Consider the following 19,366-nt stretch of genomic DNA (forward strand, 5'->3'; position numbering starts at 1 on the left):
GAGATTTTTCTGGCTCCCAGCTTGGCCTTCATGGGGGAGGGGAGGGGGTGGCACCCGGAACCTCGCTGAGAGGACCCCGACTTCCCTCTGCGGCAGCCACCTGCCCTTGCCAATCTCAAGACTGCCGCCCCGCCCCCACCACCACCACGGACCACCTATCATAGCGCAGCCCTCCCAGTTGCGTCATCAGCAGCCAATCAGCGCTTCCTCTGCTGCCGGTGGTCGGGGGGCAGGGGAACAGGGGGGTCCGGCCTGCAGCACCCTGGCTGCCCCCGGAACGCCCCGCGTGTCCCAAATTCCGTCGCCATCACCGCCTTCCCAGCGCAAGACTGGGCACCCGGTCCCGCCGCTCCAGGCTGCGCCTTCCTGCTGCTCCCCTGTCTTTGCGCAGCTGCTACCCCTAGGGGCACCTGAGAGTGTATGAGGCTGCACGTGGTCCACGAGCCCCTGCCCAGCCCCTGAAGCCTAGGATGCAAAGGGAGGCTCAGAACCTAGGTCGCCCCGACTGTGGCCTTGGGAAAGTCTGGAAACAGTCCTCAGCCTCTGATCTGCCAGATATCCCCAGGGCTGCTGGTTCCAACGTAGGCACTGGCTCAGGCCCAGGGGTCGGCCCCGGTCCATCTTACGGGACGGTCATCCCGCAAGGGGCCCGGGCAGCATCTCCCAGCCCCAGGGGCACCCCAGCCTGCTGTGTCTGGGGACGTGGAAGGCCCAGATCCTTGCAGTGTGGGGCGGAGCTGCACCTACCACCATGTCCCCTAGTCGAGGGGCACATGTCAACTAGAGAAGAACGTGGGGTCTCCTGGTTTGAGTATTCCCTGGGCTGCACCTTCTAAACATTCAGTGTGCAGCCCCCAGACACCCCGAGGCCCCCTGCATGGTGGACGTGGCCTACAAGGAGCCACAGCCACTTCTTGGCACAGAACTGCTCCTAGTGGCTCTGGGGGTCCCACGGGCCACAGCCCACCCCCTCCCAGCGCCCCATCCCCCGCTTAAGGAGGTGTGCTGGGCCCATAACCTCCGGAGCACCCACTGTGGCCGTGGCCTCCCTCCAACCGCACCCTCCCAGCACTGAGCTGGTGAGCCAGGGCGCCTACCTGTCCCGCCAGCCCTCCCACCCACCTCAGCCCCAAGACACACACAGGCCGGCCTGGGGCTGCAGACTGAGTTATTTTATTTCGCTATTTCCAGTTTGAAGCTACTATCATGGGCGTTTAGAGTTATACAAATGACACTTACAAAAAATAAAAGACCAAGACACCCAGAGTGAGATGCATGTCGGGAGGGGGGAGGCTGGCAGCAGGGGGGCCCCGGCGGCTCACCCCAGGGCTCCCCCAGGGGGGCGACACCTGGCTTCATCCCCCCAGGAGGCCCAGGGAGCACCTATCACAGCGGGGGCTCTGGCCCAGGCGTCCACAGCCCACGCCCGGGGCTGGACAGGAAGGATGGAAAGAGGGGGCTGAGATGCACCCCCTGGGGAGGGTGCTGAGATCCCCCCCAGATCACTCACTACTACAACCAGGCTTGCCTGGGACGCCTCCAGCAATAATATTTCATTAAAAAAAATACTGATTTGGTCATTTTCTGCTTCCAGTCAGGCTAGGGTGAAAGGAAAGAGACAGGAGGAAGACGGCCCCCACACCCCTACCCTCCCCCTCCACCCCCCTGGCCGAACGTGCAGCGGGCAGACCCTGTGGCTGTCACGCCCTGCCACTCTGGGGCAGGGAGCCAGCCTGAGCCTCTGCCACGTGGGAAAGGGGCTGTTTCCAGCCACCACCCAAAAAAACACCAAGGGTCAGTCCTAGCCCACCCGACGGCTTCCCTTCCCAAGCAGGGGTTTCACGACAGTGCATCAGGGAGAGCCACTGACAGGCTTGGGACACGTCCCCAGCTCCTAGGGGGCTGGGAGGAGGTGGCCGGGAGGGGAAGGAGATTCCAGTTAAACTACACGCCCAGGGCTCCCAGCTCCCAACCACCCTTTAGCCGCTTCCAGAGAAATAAGGCTGAGAGCCGTCTGAGGTCAGAAGAAAGAGGTGCCAGACGCCCTGTGGCAGACAAGAGGGCAGGGGCATCTGAAATGCCTCCCAGGGCCAGGCCGCAGCCGCTGACCCGAGGGGAGTAGGGAACCCGGGCGGAGAGGAGAGTGGGGAGTCCATAGGGGCAACAGGTGGGGGCACCGTTTTCTCTGGGGTTTCCAGTTTGAAAGGCAAGGGGGTTTGCCTCCCGCCCCGGAGCCCACCTGGAGGAGAAGGGGTTAGCAGGGAGGGTTGGGAGGAGCCGCCTTGTGGGCAGGGGTGGGGAAGGGCAGGCAGGCCCTAGTATTCCCAGAGCGAGGCGGGGTCCACGGTCTCTGCCGAGGCCTTCAGAACCCCTGCATGGTCGCCCTTCAGGTAGCGCCCGCCCACCTTGATGGCCACCTTGTTGTAGTCGCAGAACTCGAAGAAGAAGTCCACAGGAGCGTCGCCGCTGCTGGTGACCGCGGAGTCGCTGCCCACTGTCCAGTATTTGCCTGTGGAGTCTGGGGAGGGGTCTCTATCAAGCGGTGCCCAAAGCCCGGCTCCCCACCCCCACCCTGGACAGCGGAGGGTGGGCACGGGTGTTCCCAAGGGTGATGCTCCACCCTCCAGTCCCGGCTCTGGAACGAGCCAGGGTCCCTATGGCCCCCACGTCCTCCTGCCCGTGATGGACACATGAACGAGGGTCCTAGAACGTGTTCTGCCCGGCCGCGGTGGCTCACGACTGTCATCCCAGCACTTTGGGAGGCTGAGGTGGGCGGATCACTTGAGGTCAGGAGTTTGAGACCAGCCTGGCCAACATGGTGAAACTCCGTCTCTACTAAAAATACAAAAATTAGCCGGGTGTGGTGGTGCACACCTGTAATCCCAGTACTGTGGGAGGCTGAGGTGGGTGGATCACTTGAGGCCATGAATTTAAGACCAGCCTGGCCAACACGGTAAAACCTGTCTCTACTAAAAATACGAAAATTAGCTGGACATGGTGGCTCCCATGCATAGTCCCAGCTACTCGGGAGGCTAAGGCAGGAGAATCACTTGAACCCAGGAGGCGGAGGTTTCAGAGAGCCAACATCACACTACTGCACTCCATCCTGGGTGACAGAGCAACACTCTGTCTCAAAACAAATAAATAAATAATAAATTTTAAAAATATAAAAATTAGCCGGGTGTGGTGGCGCGCACCTGTAATCCCAGCTACTCGGGAGGCTGAGGCAGGAGAATCACTTGAACCCAGGAGGCAGAAGTTGCAGTGAGCCGAGATCGCACGACTGCACTCCAGCCTGGGTGAGGGAGTGAGTCTCAAAAAAACAAACAAACAAAAAAACCATGTTCTGAATCCTAATAGGCACCTCTGGGTTATTGGGGGTCCTCCCGGGAAGGGGCTCCAGTCCCATAACCGAGGCGTGTCCTCCCCTGCACACCCTTTCCAGAACCTCCCTGATCCCTGCTCTCCTCCCCCTCCCTGCTCTCCCCACCCCACATCTGCTCTCCTCCCCCTCCCTGCTCTCTCCACCCCACACCTGCTGTCCTCCCCCTCCCTGCTCTCCTCCCCCTCCCCCTCCCGCTCCCTGCTCTGCTCCCCCTCCTTGCTCTCCCCACCACCACCTCTCTGTCAGATGGGCAAGCTAAGTCCCCCCAACCATACAGACAAGAGGGAAAGGGGCTGCTTGCATCCCCGAGTCCCTGGTGGCCGTTGGACACCTGTCCCCTTAGGGCCCAGAATGGCCCTGAGCCAAGCCAGGGTCAAGTGTGGGTGCAGAGGGTGCTCCCCGCAGCCCTGACCCCAGCCCAGACCCCAGCCCCCACCGAGGGGTTCCCTGCCCAGCAGCTGCCTGCAGGAGAACCTGCCTTTGATGTTGTAAGCGCCATCGTTGAACTCCAGCTGGAAGACGTCATAGCTGGAGCGGTTGGCATCCAGGGTGCCCGTGACCTTGCGGCAGCCGATGAAGCCGTGCTCCCCGCGGAACACGATGATGGGGCGGTTGATGAGCTTCATGAGGAAGAGCTCTGAGTCCCCTGTCCCAGAAAGAGGGGAGTCAGTGTGACTCCTGGCAGGAGGTGGGGTGGGGGCTGGGGTGACCAGAGAGGGAGGGCCAGGAGCTGGGGTCACACAGCAGTCAGCCTTAGGGTAGGACAGTTGCAGGGCCAGTCCAGGGGGATGCCCAACACAGAGCAGGCCTTGATTGGGGCTACCAAGTGACCATGGCACGGCCAGACCCTCCAGGACTCCAGGACAGCTCCGGGAAACTGGGGCTTTGGCAGTACCTGCTGTCTCCACTGAGGCGGCCAGCTGCCCATTCTTCTTGGAGGTCACAAACTTGCCATTGGACGCCCGCAGTGTGATGCGCCGGTCACGCCACTCGATGTCGAAGTAGCAGCTGGCATTCCTGGGGGATGGCAGGACAGGGTCAGGCGGGGTAGCCCAGGCAAGGTGGTGGGGGGTGGTGACAGGTGGGAGCAGGGCACTCACTTGGTGGAGGCGGTGGACTGCACGCCCCCAGTAGCTGTCAGCGTCCAGTACTTGCCCGTGTGGGTACGGAAGGCACACTTTTTGGTGTCGCGGTCAATCTCCAGCTGGAAGGTCTCCTGGTCGGTCTCCTCGTCCTGATTGGCAGACAGGTCCATACCTGCGGAGAGGAGGCCTCGGGCTGGTACAGGGGCCCCGCATCCCCTAGCTCTGGCTGACCACAGCCCTGAACTCACAGAACTACACATGCAAGGGAACATCATGGGGCGGGGTGGGGCAGGTGGCCAAGACCCTACAGTGGCACACATCAGAGGAATGGAGGCAGGGCCGGTCAGAGGCCAAGGCCAGCTACATCTGTTCCCACGTGACTTTCCCCAGTTAGAGAAATAATGGGGCCAGGGACAGAGGCTCATGCCTGTGATCTCTTTTTTTTTTTTTTTTTTTTTTTGAGACGGAGTCTCGCTCTATCGCAGGCTGGAGTGCCGTAGCCGGATCTCAGCTCTGGCCTCGCCTCCCGGGTTCGCATGTTCTCCTGCCTCAGCCTCCCGAGTAGCTGGGACTACGAAGCCCTAGCCAGCCAGCTGGTTTTTGCATTTTTGCAGTAGAAACGGGGTTTTACCGTGTTAGCCAGGATGGTCTTGATCTCCTGACTCATGATCCCACGCCGTCACCGACCTCCCAAAGGGGCCCCTGAGATCTGATGAGCCACCCGGCGCCCATTTCACTGTGATCTCCAACTTTGGGGAGGCCAAGACCAGGAGGGATTGCCCGAGTCTAGGAGTTCAGGGCAGCCTGGGCAGCAGAGCAGACCCGCCTCTACAAATTATTAGTATTACACTATTTTTTTTTTTTTGGGGCCGGTCTGCGCTCTGTATGCAGGCTGGAGTGCAGTGGCGGATCTCAGCTCACTGCAAGCTCCGCCTCCTGGGTTTACACCATTCTCCTGCCTCAGCCTCCCGAGTAGCTGGGACTACAGGCGCCCGCCACCTCGCCCAGCTAGTTTTTTGTATTTTCTAGTAGAGACGGGGTTTCACCGTGTTAGCCAGGATGGTCTTGATCTGCTGACCTCGTGATCCTCCCGTCTCGGCCTCCCAAAGTGCTGGGATTACAGGCTTGAGCCACCGTGCCCGGCCCAAATTATTTTTTTTAATTAGCTGGGAGTGGTGGTGCACACCTGTGGTCCCAGCTACTTGGGAGGCTGAAGCAGGAGGATCGCTGAGGCAGGAGGTTGAGGCTGCAGTGAGCCGTGATTGCACCACTGCACTCCAGCCTGGGCGACAGAATGAGACCCTGTCTCAAAAAAAACAAAAAGGATCAAGAATCACTGCAGGAAAGACATTCTTGAGCCAACCAGGAGGGTCTTAATGCAGCCCAGAATTAGATGTGAAGCATTGATTACTGTTGATCACGTTGTGGTTACATAAGAAAATGGCCTCATTTTTTTAGAAACACAGATGGAAGTATTTTGGGATGAAATGCCCTGATGTCAGGGATTTGCTTTAAATACAACCAAAAACGGTATAGAAAAGGACAAATGGGCTGCAGCCCAGCGGAACAGCGCATCTGGGGGGGCCGTGTCTGGGGGTTCATGCTATTGTTCCTGCTTTTATGTAAAAGTTAAAAGAATAAGACATAATGGTACGTGTTCCTTTCCTTTAGAAAACTCATAAAAGGGCCAGGTGCAGTGGCTCATGCCTGCAATCCCAGCACTTTGGGAGGCCAAGTCAGGAGGATCATTTGAGACCAGGAGTTCAAGACCAGCCTGGGCAACTTAGCAAGACCCTACTTCTAAAAACAAACAAACAAACAAACAAACAATTGTTAAAACCCTGTCTCTAAAACAAACAGGAAAAAGGAAACTATGAAGTCCTACATATCCCCTTCCCACCGCACTGCAGAACACCCCTGTGTTGGCAAATACACCTTTCTTTCTTTTCAAGACAGGGTCTTGCTCTGTTGCCCAGGTTGGAGTGCAGTGGCACAATCGTAGCTCACTGCAGCCTTGACTACCTGGGCTTAATGATCATCCCATCTCAGCCTCCCAAATAGCTGAGACTACAGGCACACACCACCACATCAAGCTAATTTTTTTTCTATTTGGTAGAGACAGGATCTGGCTATGTTGCCCAGGGTGGTCTTGAACTCCTGGCCTCCCATGATCCTCCTAACTCAGCCTCCCAAAGTGCTGAGATTACAGGCACGAGCCACCATGTGCCTGGCCAGTGAATACACAACTTTCTAGCTGTTTTTTTCTTACACATACGGAACATGCAGGCTGCCGTGGTAGCTCACGCCTGTAATCCCAGCACTTTGGGAAGCTGAGGCAGGCGGATCACCTGAGGTCAGGAGTTCTAGACCAGCCTGGCCAACACGGTGCAACCCCGTCTCTACTACAAATACAAAAATTGGCTGGGCGTGGTGGAGCACGCGCCTGTAATGCCAGCGGCTTGGAAGGCTGAGGCAGGAGAATCACTTGAACCTGGGAGGCGGAGGGTGCAGTGAGCTGAGATTGTGCCACTGTACTCCATCCTGGGCGACAGAGCCAGACTCCATCTCAAAAAAATAAAAAAGAAAAAAGAAACATGCACAGATGTCCTCTGTCTCTGGATTTGCATACCGTTTTCTATATGGCATATTTACATGTTTCTGTGTCCCTAAAAAGTCGAATGGGACTGGCCGGGCGCGGTGGCTCACCCTTGTAATCCCAGCACTTGGGGAGACCAAGGCGGGTGGATCATGAGGTCAGGTGTTTGAGACCAGCCTGGCCAACAGGGTGAAACCTCGTCTCTACTAAAAATACAAAAAAAAATTAGCCGGGTGTGGTGCCGGGTGCCTGTAATCCCAGCTGCTCAGGAGGCTGAGGTAGAATTGCTTGAACCCAGGAGGCAGAGGCTGCAGTGAGTTGAGATCCACCACTGCACTCCAGCCTGGGTGACAGAGCAAGACTCCGTCTCAGAATAGGACCCCAGGGATCTCTATCATCGGGACACTTAAGGTCCTTTCAGGTTTTGCTCCCCTAAACTATAGTGCAGTTGCTATTCTTTTTTTTGAGAAAGAGTCTCGCTCTGTCGCCCAGGCTGGAGTGCAATGGCACAATCTTGGCTCACTGAAACCTCTGCCTCCTGGGTTCAAGCAATTCTCCTGCCTCAGCTCTCCTGAGTAGCTGGGATTCCAGGTGCCAGCCACTATGCCCAGATAATTTTTTTGTATTTTGAGTAGAGATGGAATTTCACTACATTGACCAGGCTGGTCTCAAACTCCTGACCTCAGGTAATCCGCCCACCTCGGCCTCCCAAAGCACTGGGATTCCAGGGTGGAGCCCCCGCCCCCGCCCCCCCAATTGCTTTCTTTTTTTTTTTTTTTTTTTTTTTTAATTCTTTTTTTTGAGACGGAGTCTCGCTCTGTCACCCAGGCTGGAGTGCAGTGGCCGGATCTCGGCTCACAGCAAGCTCCGCCTCCCGGGTTCACGCCATTCTCCTGCCTTAGCCTCCCGAGTAGCTGGGATTACAGGCTCGCGCCACCGCGCCCGGCCTCTTTTTTTTTTTTGATCTACGGTCTCATTCTGTCCCCAAGGCTGGAGTGCAGTGGCGTGATCTCGGCTCACTGCAACCTCCGCCTCTCGGGTTCACGCCATTCTCCTGCCTCAGCCTCCGGAGTAGCTGGGACTACAGGTGCCCGCCACCATACCTGGCTAATTTTTTTGTCTTTTTAGTAGAGACGGGGTTTCACCGTGTTAGCCAGGGTGGTCTTGATCTCCTGACCTCGTGATCTGCCCGCCTCGGCCTCCCAAAGTGCTGGGATTACAGGCGTGAGCCACCGCACTCAGCCCACAATTGCTATGCATTATAACTCCATTGCTTTTGCATATCCACGTGGATTCCTCCAGCTAAAACCTGGAGGTGGGATGTTTGGCTCCAGCAGCATAAATTCACATTCCCCACGCACTCTGGATTCTAAGAACTGCAGCAGCAGAGGCGTCTGCGGGCTCTGTATGGCTGCCTGGCTCAGAGCTGGAGAATGTCTTCATTTGGGCGCCTTTATGCCACAGGAACCCCAGCGGTGGGTGGCAGGCATCACCCACAGGAGAGGGAGGCTGGGGGTGGTGGAGCCCACACCAGAGGACACATCCTCAGTTCCTTTTTTTTTTTTTTTTCAGACAGGGTCTTGCTCTGTTGCCCAGGCTGGAGTGCAAGTGGCCCAAGCACGGCTCTCCACAGCCTCCAACTCCTGGTCAAGGAATCCTATTGCCTCAGCCTCCCCGGTAGGTGGGACCACAGGCACTCGCCACCATGCCTGGCTAACTTTAAAATTATTCTGTAGAGATGGGGGTGGTCTCGCTATGTTGCTCAAACTCCTGGATTCAAGCAATTCCCCCCCACCCGGTTTGCCTCCCAGCATGCTGGGATTACAGGGGTAAGCCACCGTGTCCGGCCTCCCCATCCTGCTGTATCCTCACGCAACCAGCTGTATCCTCACCCAACCACACATCCCCACATCCGCACCACAGGCAGGGATCTGCATCCCACTTCACAAAGAGGGAGACTGAGGCTGGTGGTGGCAAGAGGAAGTAAGGGTCCGGCTGGCTTTCTGGATAGGAGGTGTGTGGGCCTCTTGCCACGCCCTCTCCCTGCCCCACCCTCCTGTCTATGGGTCCCTGGCCTCACACCCTGGCCCGCCCCTTCTTAGAACCCCTTGGGCCCCACCTTCCAGGTTCCCTGGGCCCCCTCAAGGCCATAGCCCGTCTCCTCCACAGCGTCCACTGCCTGGGACTCCATTGGGTCGGCTGGCTCGGCCACCGCACCCCAGCCAAGCACGGGAAGAGGATGAGGTGAGCAGGTGCTGGGTCCCCAGGGTGCCAGGCCCATCCTAAGGCCACACCCCAGGGAACACAACGAGGGCTGGGGCCTCTGCTCGCTCAGCCCTCCACCAGCTAAGAGGCCCTGCAAAGGTCTGGCACGCCCCACCCCCACTGCACAGAAGCCGCAGGGCTGCAGGGAGCTGTCAGGCCAGCCACACCCGCACAGCTGCCCTCACCGCCCCCTCATTCTGCTCAGAAGGGCCTGCATGTCTACAGGCAGGGGCTGCACCCTGCTCTGTTCAAAGCCACTGCGTGGGCCCTGGCCTGTGCGGGCTACACAGCACCACCTGTCCAACACGTGGGGGGGTCCGCTGATCGGAGGGAAGTTAGGGACCAGGTAAGAGGACAGCCTCCTGCAGGCCAACCCCAGCAGCAGAAAGGACGGAGGGACAGGTGCTAGGTCCACCCCAGCGGCAGAAAAAAACAGAAGGCATCGGGAGCTCCAGGTTCCCCAGAAAGAGGGGCAAAAGGAGAAGGGGGGGTCGGACAGTGGAACAGAAACCACATTGGAACAGCCTTGTCCTAGAGTTTACAGGGCTCGTCCTCACACAGCCTTGCAAATAAGCAGGGCGCTTACCAGCCCACCTGGAACAAATGCAGGAAGCCGGGAGGCTCCTTCTCAATGAGACTTCCGATGGCTGCGCTGGGCTTAACTGGGGGCAGCCACAGGGCCACGTGTGAATGCACACAGGCCTTAATCCTCCTGGCAACTCCATGAAATTTACACTAACCTCATGCCCCAGGCCAGAGAAGAAAGGGAGCTTCCCAGCCTGGCCCAGGACCACACAATTGCCGCCATTTGTACCACGACTCAGTCCCCTTCAGCCTGTTGCGTTCAATCCTGGAACTGGTTTGATGCAAAGGCCTAGGCCAGCCAGTGAGGCACCCACCGCGCGGGGCCAGGCACCCTTGGGCGAGTGTCTTCCCTGCACCTTTCCTCAGTTTCCCCACCTGTCAAAAGGGCCCAGCCTCTTCACTCTGCCAGGATGTTGAAAGGATTTAGGGGCCTGGTGCCAAGTAGACATCAGGTCCCACCCCAGCAGGGAGGGATGGGGGAAAGGGGAGTCGTCCCCCCAGTTCAGCAGGGCCCCTCCTGGCTCCAAGGCCCTCGCTTGGCCTTGGAGTCTCTAATTAGAGCTGTGTTACTATGGGAACAGGGTTTTCTTCAGGATTTCTCTTTTCATCAACAGAGGCACAGAAATCCTGAGTCACAGGCCCACAGAAGCCCCCAGGAGCCAGGAGATTAAGAGTCTCCTGTGCTGGGCCCACGGGTACCTCTCCCGCCTCCTTCCAGAGAGGTCTAGGCCCCTGCCTGTCCTCCCCTCACGATGGCCTTCCCTGTTTCCAGCCTTTGAGTCATCCTCTCTGGTGTTGTTTTTTTTTTTTGACTTTTGTTAAAAATTATTTTAAAGTTTCTTTTTTTGTTGTTGTTGCTGTTTTTTTGAGATGGAGTTTCAGTCTTATTGCCCAGGCTGGAGTGCAATGGTGCAATCTCAGCTCACCAAAACTTCCGCCTCCCGGGTTCAAGCGATTCTCCTGCCTCAGCCTCCAGAGTAGCTGGGATTACAGGTATGTGCCAACCACACCCGGCTAATTTTTATATTTTTAGTAGAGATGGGGTTTCTCCATGTTGGTCAGGCTGGTCTCAAACTCCCGACCTCCAGGTGATCTGCCCGCCTCGGACTCCCAAAGTGCTGGGACTACAGACATAAGCCACTGCACAGGGCCAAAAAATTTTTTTTGAGACAGGGTCTTGCTCTGTTGCCCAGGCTGGAGTGCTGTGGCATGATTTCGGCTCACCGCAGCCTCCAACTCCTAGGCTCAAGCAATCCTCCCATCTCGGCCTCTTGAGTAGCTGGAATGACAGGCGTGCATCACCATGCCTGGCTAATTTTTTGTATTTTTTGTAGACAGGAGTTTTGCCATGTTGCCCAGGCTGGCCTTGAACTCCTGGGCTGAAGCCATCCTCCGTCCTTGGCTTCCCAAAGTGCTTGGATTACAGGTGAGAGCCAGTGTGCCCGGCCTTCTGAACCATTCTCTCTATGGTGGCTGAGAGGGGCACCCCCTGGTTGCCTCACACCCTCTAATCCCTGTCACCACCCCCTGGCCGTAGTCCCCAGAGGCCCCTGGTTTGTTCAAAACAGACACTCCCTCCATCTCATTTAGAAGAGGGGTTCTGGAATGTTCTGTGGCTTCACCTCACCACTCCACTTTCCAGTCGACTCCTGCAACCACCTGGCCATTTCAAACGCCTCTGCATCCTTATACAAGCCATTCCCTGGGTTCAGAATGCCCTGCCTCATGGGGAGAACTCTTACACATCCTGCAACGCCCAGCTTGACCAGCCCTTCCTCAGTCAGCCACCCTCGGAGTGGCTGGGAGAGGGCATGTCCCAAGCCAGCAGGGAGGACAGGTCCTATCCCTGGCATGGAGCCCCGGATGCAAGGAGGTCAGTGGGAGAGGACACGAACAGATGTGAGAGAAGACAGGAAGTGTGGTGAGGCCAGGGTAGGTGTGGATCAGGTGTGGATCCTGGGGAGCAGGGAGGAGCCCGGGGCGTGGTGGGAAAACAAAGGAGCACTCACTCAGCCGACCCAGCCTCTGGTGTGATGGGCTGAAAGGCCCTGCCCAGGGCAGCTCTGGGCCAGCCTGAGGAGGCCTAGAAGGCACACTTTACAGATGGGGAAACTGAGGCTGAAAAGCAGGTCACAGCGTTTTTCAAAGGGGAGCATCCTGCCCCCACCGGGCCCGCCCGTGCAGGCCTGCAGAGATGATTCACATCCCCCTGCCAGCTAAGCCCGGATCCTCCCCTTCCTGGCTGGCGTTCCCCAGCATGTGTGTCGGAAGCAGACACCTCCCCCTTGCCACGCAGGCCCGTCCAAAATGGCCTCTGCAGACACGCCCCCCACGCCCACCCCTGCAGACTCCAGTTCCCCAAAAGCCCCCCAGGAGTTGGCTGACATATAGAAACGAGATAAGGACACCAAGATCTGAGGCCAGAGGAGCCCCAGCCTCGGCCCCCAAGTCCCCCCACCCCCCAGTTCCACATGCCTTTAAACTCCAGGCTGAGCTATCACCACCACCTCTCCTGGCTGCAATTTCTGGTTCCTCCCACCCTATCAGCCTGAATCACACCCCGGACACCCCCAGCAAGCTTCTCAGGAGAGGCGAGTATCTGCCCAGGCTCGCCAAAAACACCCTCAGGTTCTCCACTCCTTCCTGCCCCCCAGGGCCAAGGCCACCTACTTCTGCAACTTCTTCCCCACAGGAGGCTGTGGCTGCAACCCCAAGGCAAGGACCATAGCCCTGCACTAAGCACCCATCGAGGGTCCCCCAACCTCACAAGCTTCCTCCCAGCCACACTGGGCTTTCTCTGTACCTTCCTGCCACAGCGCCTTTGCACAGGCAAAACCCACTGCCTGCAACGCTGGTCCACACACCCCCCTGATACCTGCCACCTTCTATTCATCCTTCAGGCCAGCTCAAATGTCCTGTTCGGAAAGGACTCACCCATCTAATACCCTGTACCCGCTGCCTTTTCCTTGACACTTTGTAATGTCCCCAAGAGAATGGAAACCCCACTCGGTCACTCATGGCTCAGCAGTTGCCCTCAGTAGGGCTCAGTGCCTGCTGAACAGGTGAGGAGCTCTGCCTGCCCTAAGCTGTGGGCAATAGGAAAAGGGGTTTCTGGAGCCAAATGCACCCACTTCTGCATGCTGCTTACTTGTGCGTCACTTGCTGTGTGACCGAAGACAAGCAGCTTCACCTCTCTGGGGCTTAAGGTAGCAAACCTCAGGCACAAAATGGCCATTACCCCAAACAGGCCTCCGCCCTCACCCCTACTGCCATGGGGGTCTTTCTCTCTTCTGCAGAGCCCACAGCCAAGAGGGGGGCCATAAGGAAGGCTCCTTCCAAGAGGAGGGATGAGGATCCAAACTGGGCTCCCATCCAGCCATCTCCAAGGCCTGGGGTCCGACTTCCTATCCAGGGAAAAAGATCCCCCCAGGCCCCTCCCTCCCGCGGGGCCTCTGTCTGCAAGCAAGGAACAGCTTCTCCGCCAAGAGTGGAAGAGGACGCCAAAAGGAAGAGAAACCCCCTGGGGGAGAATCTGAGAAAGAAGGGAAAGAGGGGGCGCCCATTTCTGGCGCACAGTCGCAAATAGCCGTGCCTGCAGGAGGCCCCGGAGGGGACGGATCGAGTTGCAGTCAATTGTTCCCGGCGAGCGCCCTAGGGATGGGTTCACCCGAGGGTAGGGGCTTCCCGAGCGAGCTGGCCTGGGGTCTCCTGGCTCGCGCTGAAGCCGCCCTCAGTCGCTAGCAGAGCGGAGCTCAGCGCACCGGCCCGGAGACGCGCGCGGCGGGCGAAGGGCGGGGTGCCTGGAGGGCCGCCATCCGCGCCACGCCGTTCCCGGGCCGCGGCGCGAGGCGGGAGACCGCCTCCTGGGGAAACTGTGGACCCGAGCTCTGGGCCCGGGGGCGACGCGGGGAGCTTCTCTGCAGGGGTGACCCGCAAAAGCCTATCCCCTCCCCCGCCCCGCCGCATCTGGTTTTCCCATCCGCAGAGATGGAGCAGGACAAAGGGGGCGAGGGAGGACCCAGTCGAGGCGACCCGCCCCCCTGCTCACAAAGGCCGCGGCCTCGAGCGCGGGGCAGACGCGAGAGGAGGGGCTGGGGGGAAGGGCAGACACCCCGCGCGCCCCCCCACCAGCGGAGGCCGACCCCGCCCGGCAGCGGGAGGAGGTGGAGGAAGGCCGGGCAGACGGGGTGGTGGAGGCGCGCCCCGCCGGGATCAAAGGCCTGACTAACCTCCCCCATTTCGCCCGCGAAAGGCTGCCGGTGGGGATGGAGGCGCGCCCCTGCGAGTGGCGACCCTTGCCTCGGACCCCTGGGCCTCAGGCCTGCCGGCGGGGGGAGGGGCACGAGGAAATGGGCGAGGGGCGCCCGCTCCCCAAGAGCTGGGGCCGCCTATCCGAGGGATCAGCGCGCGTGGGGAGAGCCGAGATTGGGCCGGGGCGTTAGGAGGGTGCACGTACGGTTGCGACTCCGCGGAGTCTAGGGGAGCCCACGACCCCAGCCCGGGGTGGGAGGTGGGCAGCGGTGCCCGAGGATGAGCAAAGCCCCACCCCTCGCCCCTTCCGGGCGGGGTAGCCCGCGTGCCTAGCGGGGGCGCACTGGGCAGTGCTCCGGACCGCAGGGGCGCCGCGGGCGAGAAAGGGCGGGAGGTTGGAGGGGCGCGGGTGGGGTGCGCTTTGTGCACGTACTGGGAGAGGCGGGGGCAGCGTCCCCACTCACCCTGGCGCGTGGACACGTTCCTCTCGTTGGCCGCCTGCAGCACGACCTGGGCGCAGCTCTGCTCCAGGGCAAAGAGCTCGTCCTTGCCCACCTTGGTGGCCTTGCCCGCCTTGAGCGTGCCGCTGGGCCCCGACGGCGCCAGGTAACGGCCCTCGCAGTCGCGGAAGGCCACCTTGCCGGAGCGGAACTCCAGCGTGTAGCCAGTAGCCGGCTCGGGGCGCGCCACCAAGCGCCCGTCGTGGCGCAGGAAGCGGTGGTCGGCGGTCTGCACACTGTAGCGCTGGTCCTGGAAGGCGAGGGTGATGAGCGAGTCGACGCCCCAGGGCACGTCGCGGTCCACGGCGATCTCGTCGGCCGGTCGCGCGCTCAGGTGCGCGTAGCGCTTACGGGTGACGCTGTAGATGTTGACCTGCGGGTGCATGGCGATGTGCACGCTCCACTTCTCGGCGGGGGACACCGTCTGCGCGAAGCACGACAGGCGGTCCTCGGTGCCGCCGAAGTAGCGCCGGTGCGCCTCGGACTGCAGCGACCAGCGGCCGTCGTCGTGCGCCACGATGAGGAAGCGGCAGTCGGGACCGGGCACCTCGCGCTCGCAGGTCACGTTGCCGTCCTTGTCCGCCGCCAGGTAGCGGCCCAGGTGGCTGCGCAGGCACACGGCCGCGCTGCCCGCCTCGTCAGGGGGCTGCTCCAGCGTCCAGATCTGCTTCTTCTTCAGGCTGCTGGCCGACGCGTTCACCTTGAACCCGAACGCCTCGGCCGTCAGGTACTTGTTGCCGCAGTTGATGAGGCCGAACTGGATCTGCACCGCCTCGGCTGTGCCGTTGGCGGTCATGGTGGCGGTGGACAGGAGGCCGCGGCGCGGCCCCGGGAGTTGGGTGGCGGGTCCCCTGCTCCTTTGTTCGGCAGCCGCGGCCCGCGCGCACCCTCCGCAGCGCTCCACAAAGCCGGGCCCGCAGCGCCCGGGCCCCTTTATAGGCGAGGTGACGTCAGCGCCGCCAGGCCCCGCCCCTTCCCCGCCCCCGGCTCCGCGCGGGTGAGGGCGCCCGGCCGAGGGACAGGGCGCTGCGGCCCCCGCTGCTGCCCCGCCGGGGCTCTCACCCCACCGGTGTCCTCGCCCCACCCCGCAGCGCTGCCGCCTGAGGACACAACCCCTCCCAACCCCGGCTCCCCGCGCCAGCCACCTAACCCCCCCGGATGTCCCTCACCTCGGACGCCCCTGACCCCAAGCCTCGCTAGGAGCAAGGACGAGCCAGGTTTGAGGTCACGATGGAGAGCCAGAGACCACGGTGCAGATCGGTACTGAGCGGAGGTGGGGGTCCGAGGGCCGCCTGGAGGAGGTGGCCTTGGAGCACAGAGCCTTTCAGGAGCCAAGAAGCAGACGAGGGAAGCAGGCTGGGAGCTGACAGCGCGGTGGGGACCCGGTGAGGCCAGGACCTGGGACCCACAGACCCCAGCACACCCAACTAGGTTGTCTCCGAGGCCCTGCAGCCTGGCCCTCCTGTGCAGAGATGTGGTTCCTTGAGGCTTCAGCCCCACAGCCACTGCCCTGAAGGCCACCGGACCCCTCCCTGTGGCCCAGGCACCCACCCCAGGTGGCCCAAATAGGTCTCCAGGATAGTGGCTGAGTCAGTGGCCCACATTCCCAATGCTGGCGATGCCAGGGTTCAGGTCCCACCTGGCAGTGAGTGGGCAGAACAGGAATTGGTGTTCTTGTTTTTTGACCCAGATCACAGAGGTCCAGCAACTGTGAGCCAGGCCAGCCCAGGTCTCTGGTTCCCAAGCCAGTGTCCCTTCCCCTACCAAGCCCCAATTTCATGGGACTCTGAGTTGGTCACACAGGAGGGATATGGTGCTGGCTACAGCTCCCCCATCCTCAGAATCCCAACTCTCAGTTCTGCTCCCCAAAGGGGACATTCCCTATAGACACCACCTCCCACGCCCTCACCCCCCCACCCGCCCCCTCTAGGGACACTTCCCTTTTCTGAGCCTCACTGAAGGCTGAAGAGTTTTCCTGGACATTCCCCACATGCCAAAAGGCCCCTGGAATGCCGGCATGACCACAGGCTGCCCACAAGGTCTCAGGCCGGGCACTGAGCTAACTCCGGGCCCTCAGCCCGGCTTGCTGATAAACTGGGATTGCTGGGGCTGGTCTGAGCCTGTGTCTGCCTCAGGCAATCCTAGCCAGGGGCTTTCAATGAACAGGGGGAAGATGGTATCACCTTCTTGCTATCCTGCTTCAAATGGGTTTACCGGCAGGGCCTTGAGCCCCAGAACCCGCATGCCCCTGGCAACCCCTCCCACAGACACTGATGTTGTTGCTGTTAATTTCGGGCTTTGGTCAGAAACCCCTCCCATCAGCCCTCGACTGCAAGCCAACGTATTTTTGTCCTTCTTCGCTCCACCCTGAGCCATACACCATGGAAAAAATCAAGGTTTAGCTGGGTGTGGTGGCACGTGCCTGTGGTCCCAGCTACTCAGGAGGCTGAGGAAGGAGGATCCCTTGAGCCCAGGAGGTGGAGGCTGCAGTCAGCTATGATAGTGCCGCTGCACTCCAGCCAGGTACAGTGGCTCAAGCCTGAAAACCGAACACTTTGGGAGGCTGAAGCAGAAGGATTGCTTAAGGCCAGGAGTTCAGCCTGGGCAACATAGCAAGATCCCAGATAGATAGATAGATAGATAGAAAACGCCTTGGCTTGAATGCCTCTGGTGATGGGGCTGCCACTGTTCTCTGTCCATTGCCAATGCAGGTGACAGGTATTTGTCCTGCTCTAGATTGGGTTGAGATGTGAGTAAGCAAGCCCTGGTCCACGGCTGCTGCCAGGAAATGTGTCCTTGTGGACAGGACGAGCTCCAGATGGCTTTCATGGCCATAGAGCCCGGGACCGGGGAAAAGAGCATCCCATGCTTTTGTTTGTTTGTTTGTTTTTGAGACACTCTTGCCCTGTCGCCCAGGCTGGAATGCAGTGGCACAATCTCAGCTCATTGCAACCTTCACCTCCAGGGTTCAAGCGATTCTCCTGCCTCAGCCTCCTGAGTAGCTGGGACTACAAGCGCCCGCCACCACGCCTGAGTAGTTTTTTGTATTTTCAGTAGAGAAGGGGTTTCACCATGTTGGCCAGGCTGGTCTCGAACTCCTGGCCTCAGGTGATCCACCCGCCTCAGCCCCCCAAAACGCTGGGATTACAAGCGTGAGCCACCGCGCCCGGCCAAGTATCTCGGTTTTTATTATCTTCGTTTTTTTGGTTATTTTTGTTGTTGTTGTTTTTCAGACTGGGGTCTTGATCTATTGGCCAGGGTGGAGTACAGTGGTGTGATCATGGCTCACTGCAGCTTTGAACTCCTGAGCTCAAGCTATCCTCCCACCTCAGCCTCCTGAGTAGCTGGGACAACAAGTGCACGACCCTCAGCTAATTTATTTTATTATTTTATTGTTATTTTTATTTTTATTTTGGAGTCTTGTTCTTTCGCCCAGGCTGGAGTGGAGTGGCATGATCTCGGCTCACTGCAATCTCCACCTCCCGGGTTCAAGCGATTCTCCTGCCTCAGCCTACTGAATAGCTGGGAATAGCTGGGATTATAGGTGCCTGCCACCATACCTGGCTAATTTTTGCATTTTTAGTAAAGATGGGGTTTTGCCATCTTGGCCAGGCTGGTCTCAAAATCCTGACTCAGGTGATCCACCCGCCTCGGCATCCCAAAGTACTAGGATTACAGGCGTGAGCAGCTAATTTTTTTTTTTTTTTTTTTTTTGAGACGGAGTCTTGCTCTGTCACCCAGGCTGGAGTGCAGTGGCGCGATCTCAGCTCACTGCAAGCTCCACCTCCCGGGTTCGCGCCATTCTCTTGCCTCAGCCTCCCGAGTAGCTGGGACTACAGGCGCCCACCACTATGCCCAGCTAATTTTTTACATTTTTCGTAGAGACGGGGTTTCACCGTGTTAGTCACGATGGTCTCGATCTCCTGACCTCGTGATCCACCCGCCTCGGCCTCCCAAAGTGCTGGGATTACAGGCGTGAGCCACCGTGCCCGGCCTTTTTTTTTTTTTTTTTTTGAGATGGCGTCTTGCTCTGTCGCCCAGGTTGGAGTGCAGTGGTGTGATCTCGGCTCACCGCAAGCTCCACCTCTCAGGTTCAAGCGATTCTCCTGCCTCAGCCTCCCAGTAGCCGGGACTACAGATGCGCGCCACCACACCTGGATAATTTTTGTATTTTTAGTAGAGACGGGATTTCACTATATTAGCCAGGCTGGTCTTGAACTCCTGACCTCATGATCTGCCCACCTCGGCCTCCCAAAGTGCTGGGATTACAAGATTGAGCCACTACCGTCCCCAGCCACGAAGTAGCATTTTCGAAAATCATTCCTGCTCAGCACCATTCCCTGTCCTCACCTTGCCTGCATCTCGCTTACGCTGGGCACCTCTGTGTCTGGGGCAGGACAAGCTGCCCATGAGCAAGTCACATGATCCTTTCTGCAGGCCCCACCCCAGGTCCCTCCGGGGAAGGATGGGGACATGGACGCTGTGTTCCTGGGCCCTTCAGGAACCCAGGTGCCATCCAAGCCACTTTGGTACGAGGGCGTGGCACGAAGTGAGGCCAGTCCTGAGCTGCTCCCGGGCTGGCCACTGGATGCCATGCAGCAGGCTCTGCAGGGGAAAGTGAGGCCACCAGGAAGGGCTGCTCGGCTCACCCCGTGCTCAGTTCCCTGAGTGAGGACTCAGACCCTGTCCTACCCAGGCA

General features: G+C 59.3%; 1 protein-coding gene across 1 annotated transcript; it reads right to left on the minus strand.

Moving 5' to 3' along the window:
- Positions 1-1,151: 1,151 nt before the first annotated feature.
- FSCN1 (fascin actin-bundling protein 1) lies at positions 1,152-15,580 on the minus strand. The gene is made up of 5 exons (XM_003895687.5): positions 14,632-15,580; positions 4,486-4,642; positions 4,281-4,402; positions 3,864-4,031; positions 1,152-2,518 (listed from the first exon to the last, which is right to left on the minus strand). The coding sequence occupies exons 1-5, from the start codon at positions 15,461-15,463 to the stop codon at positions 2,316-2,318; spliced, it is 1,482 nt and encodes a 493-aa protein (XP_003895736.1). The 5' UTR covers positions 15,464-15,580; the 3' UTR covers positions 1,152-2,315.
- Positions 15,581-19,366: the final 3,786 nt, after the last annotated feature.

The sequence above is a fragment of the Papio anubis genome, chromosome 4, assembly GCF_008728515.1.
Source record: "Papio anubis isolate 15944 chromosome 4, Panubis1.0, whole genome shotgun sequence".
Taxonomy (NCBI): Eukaryota; Metazoa; Chordata; class Mammalia; order Primates; family Cercopithecidae; genus Papio; species Papio anubis.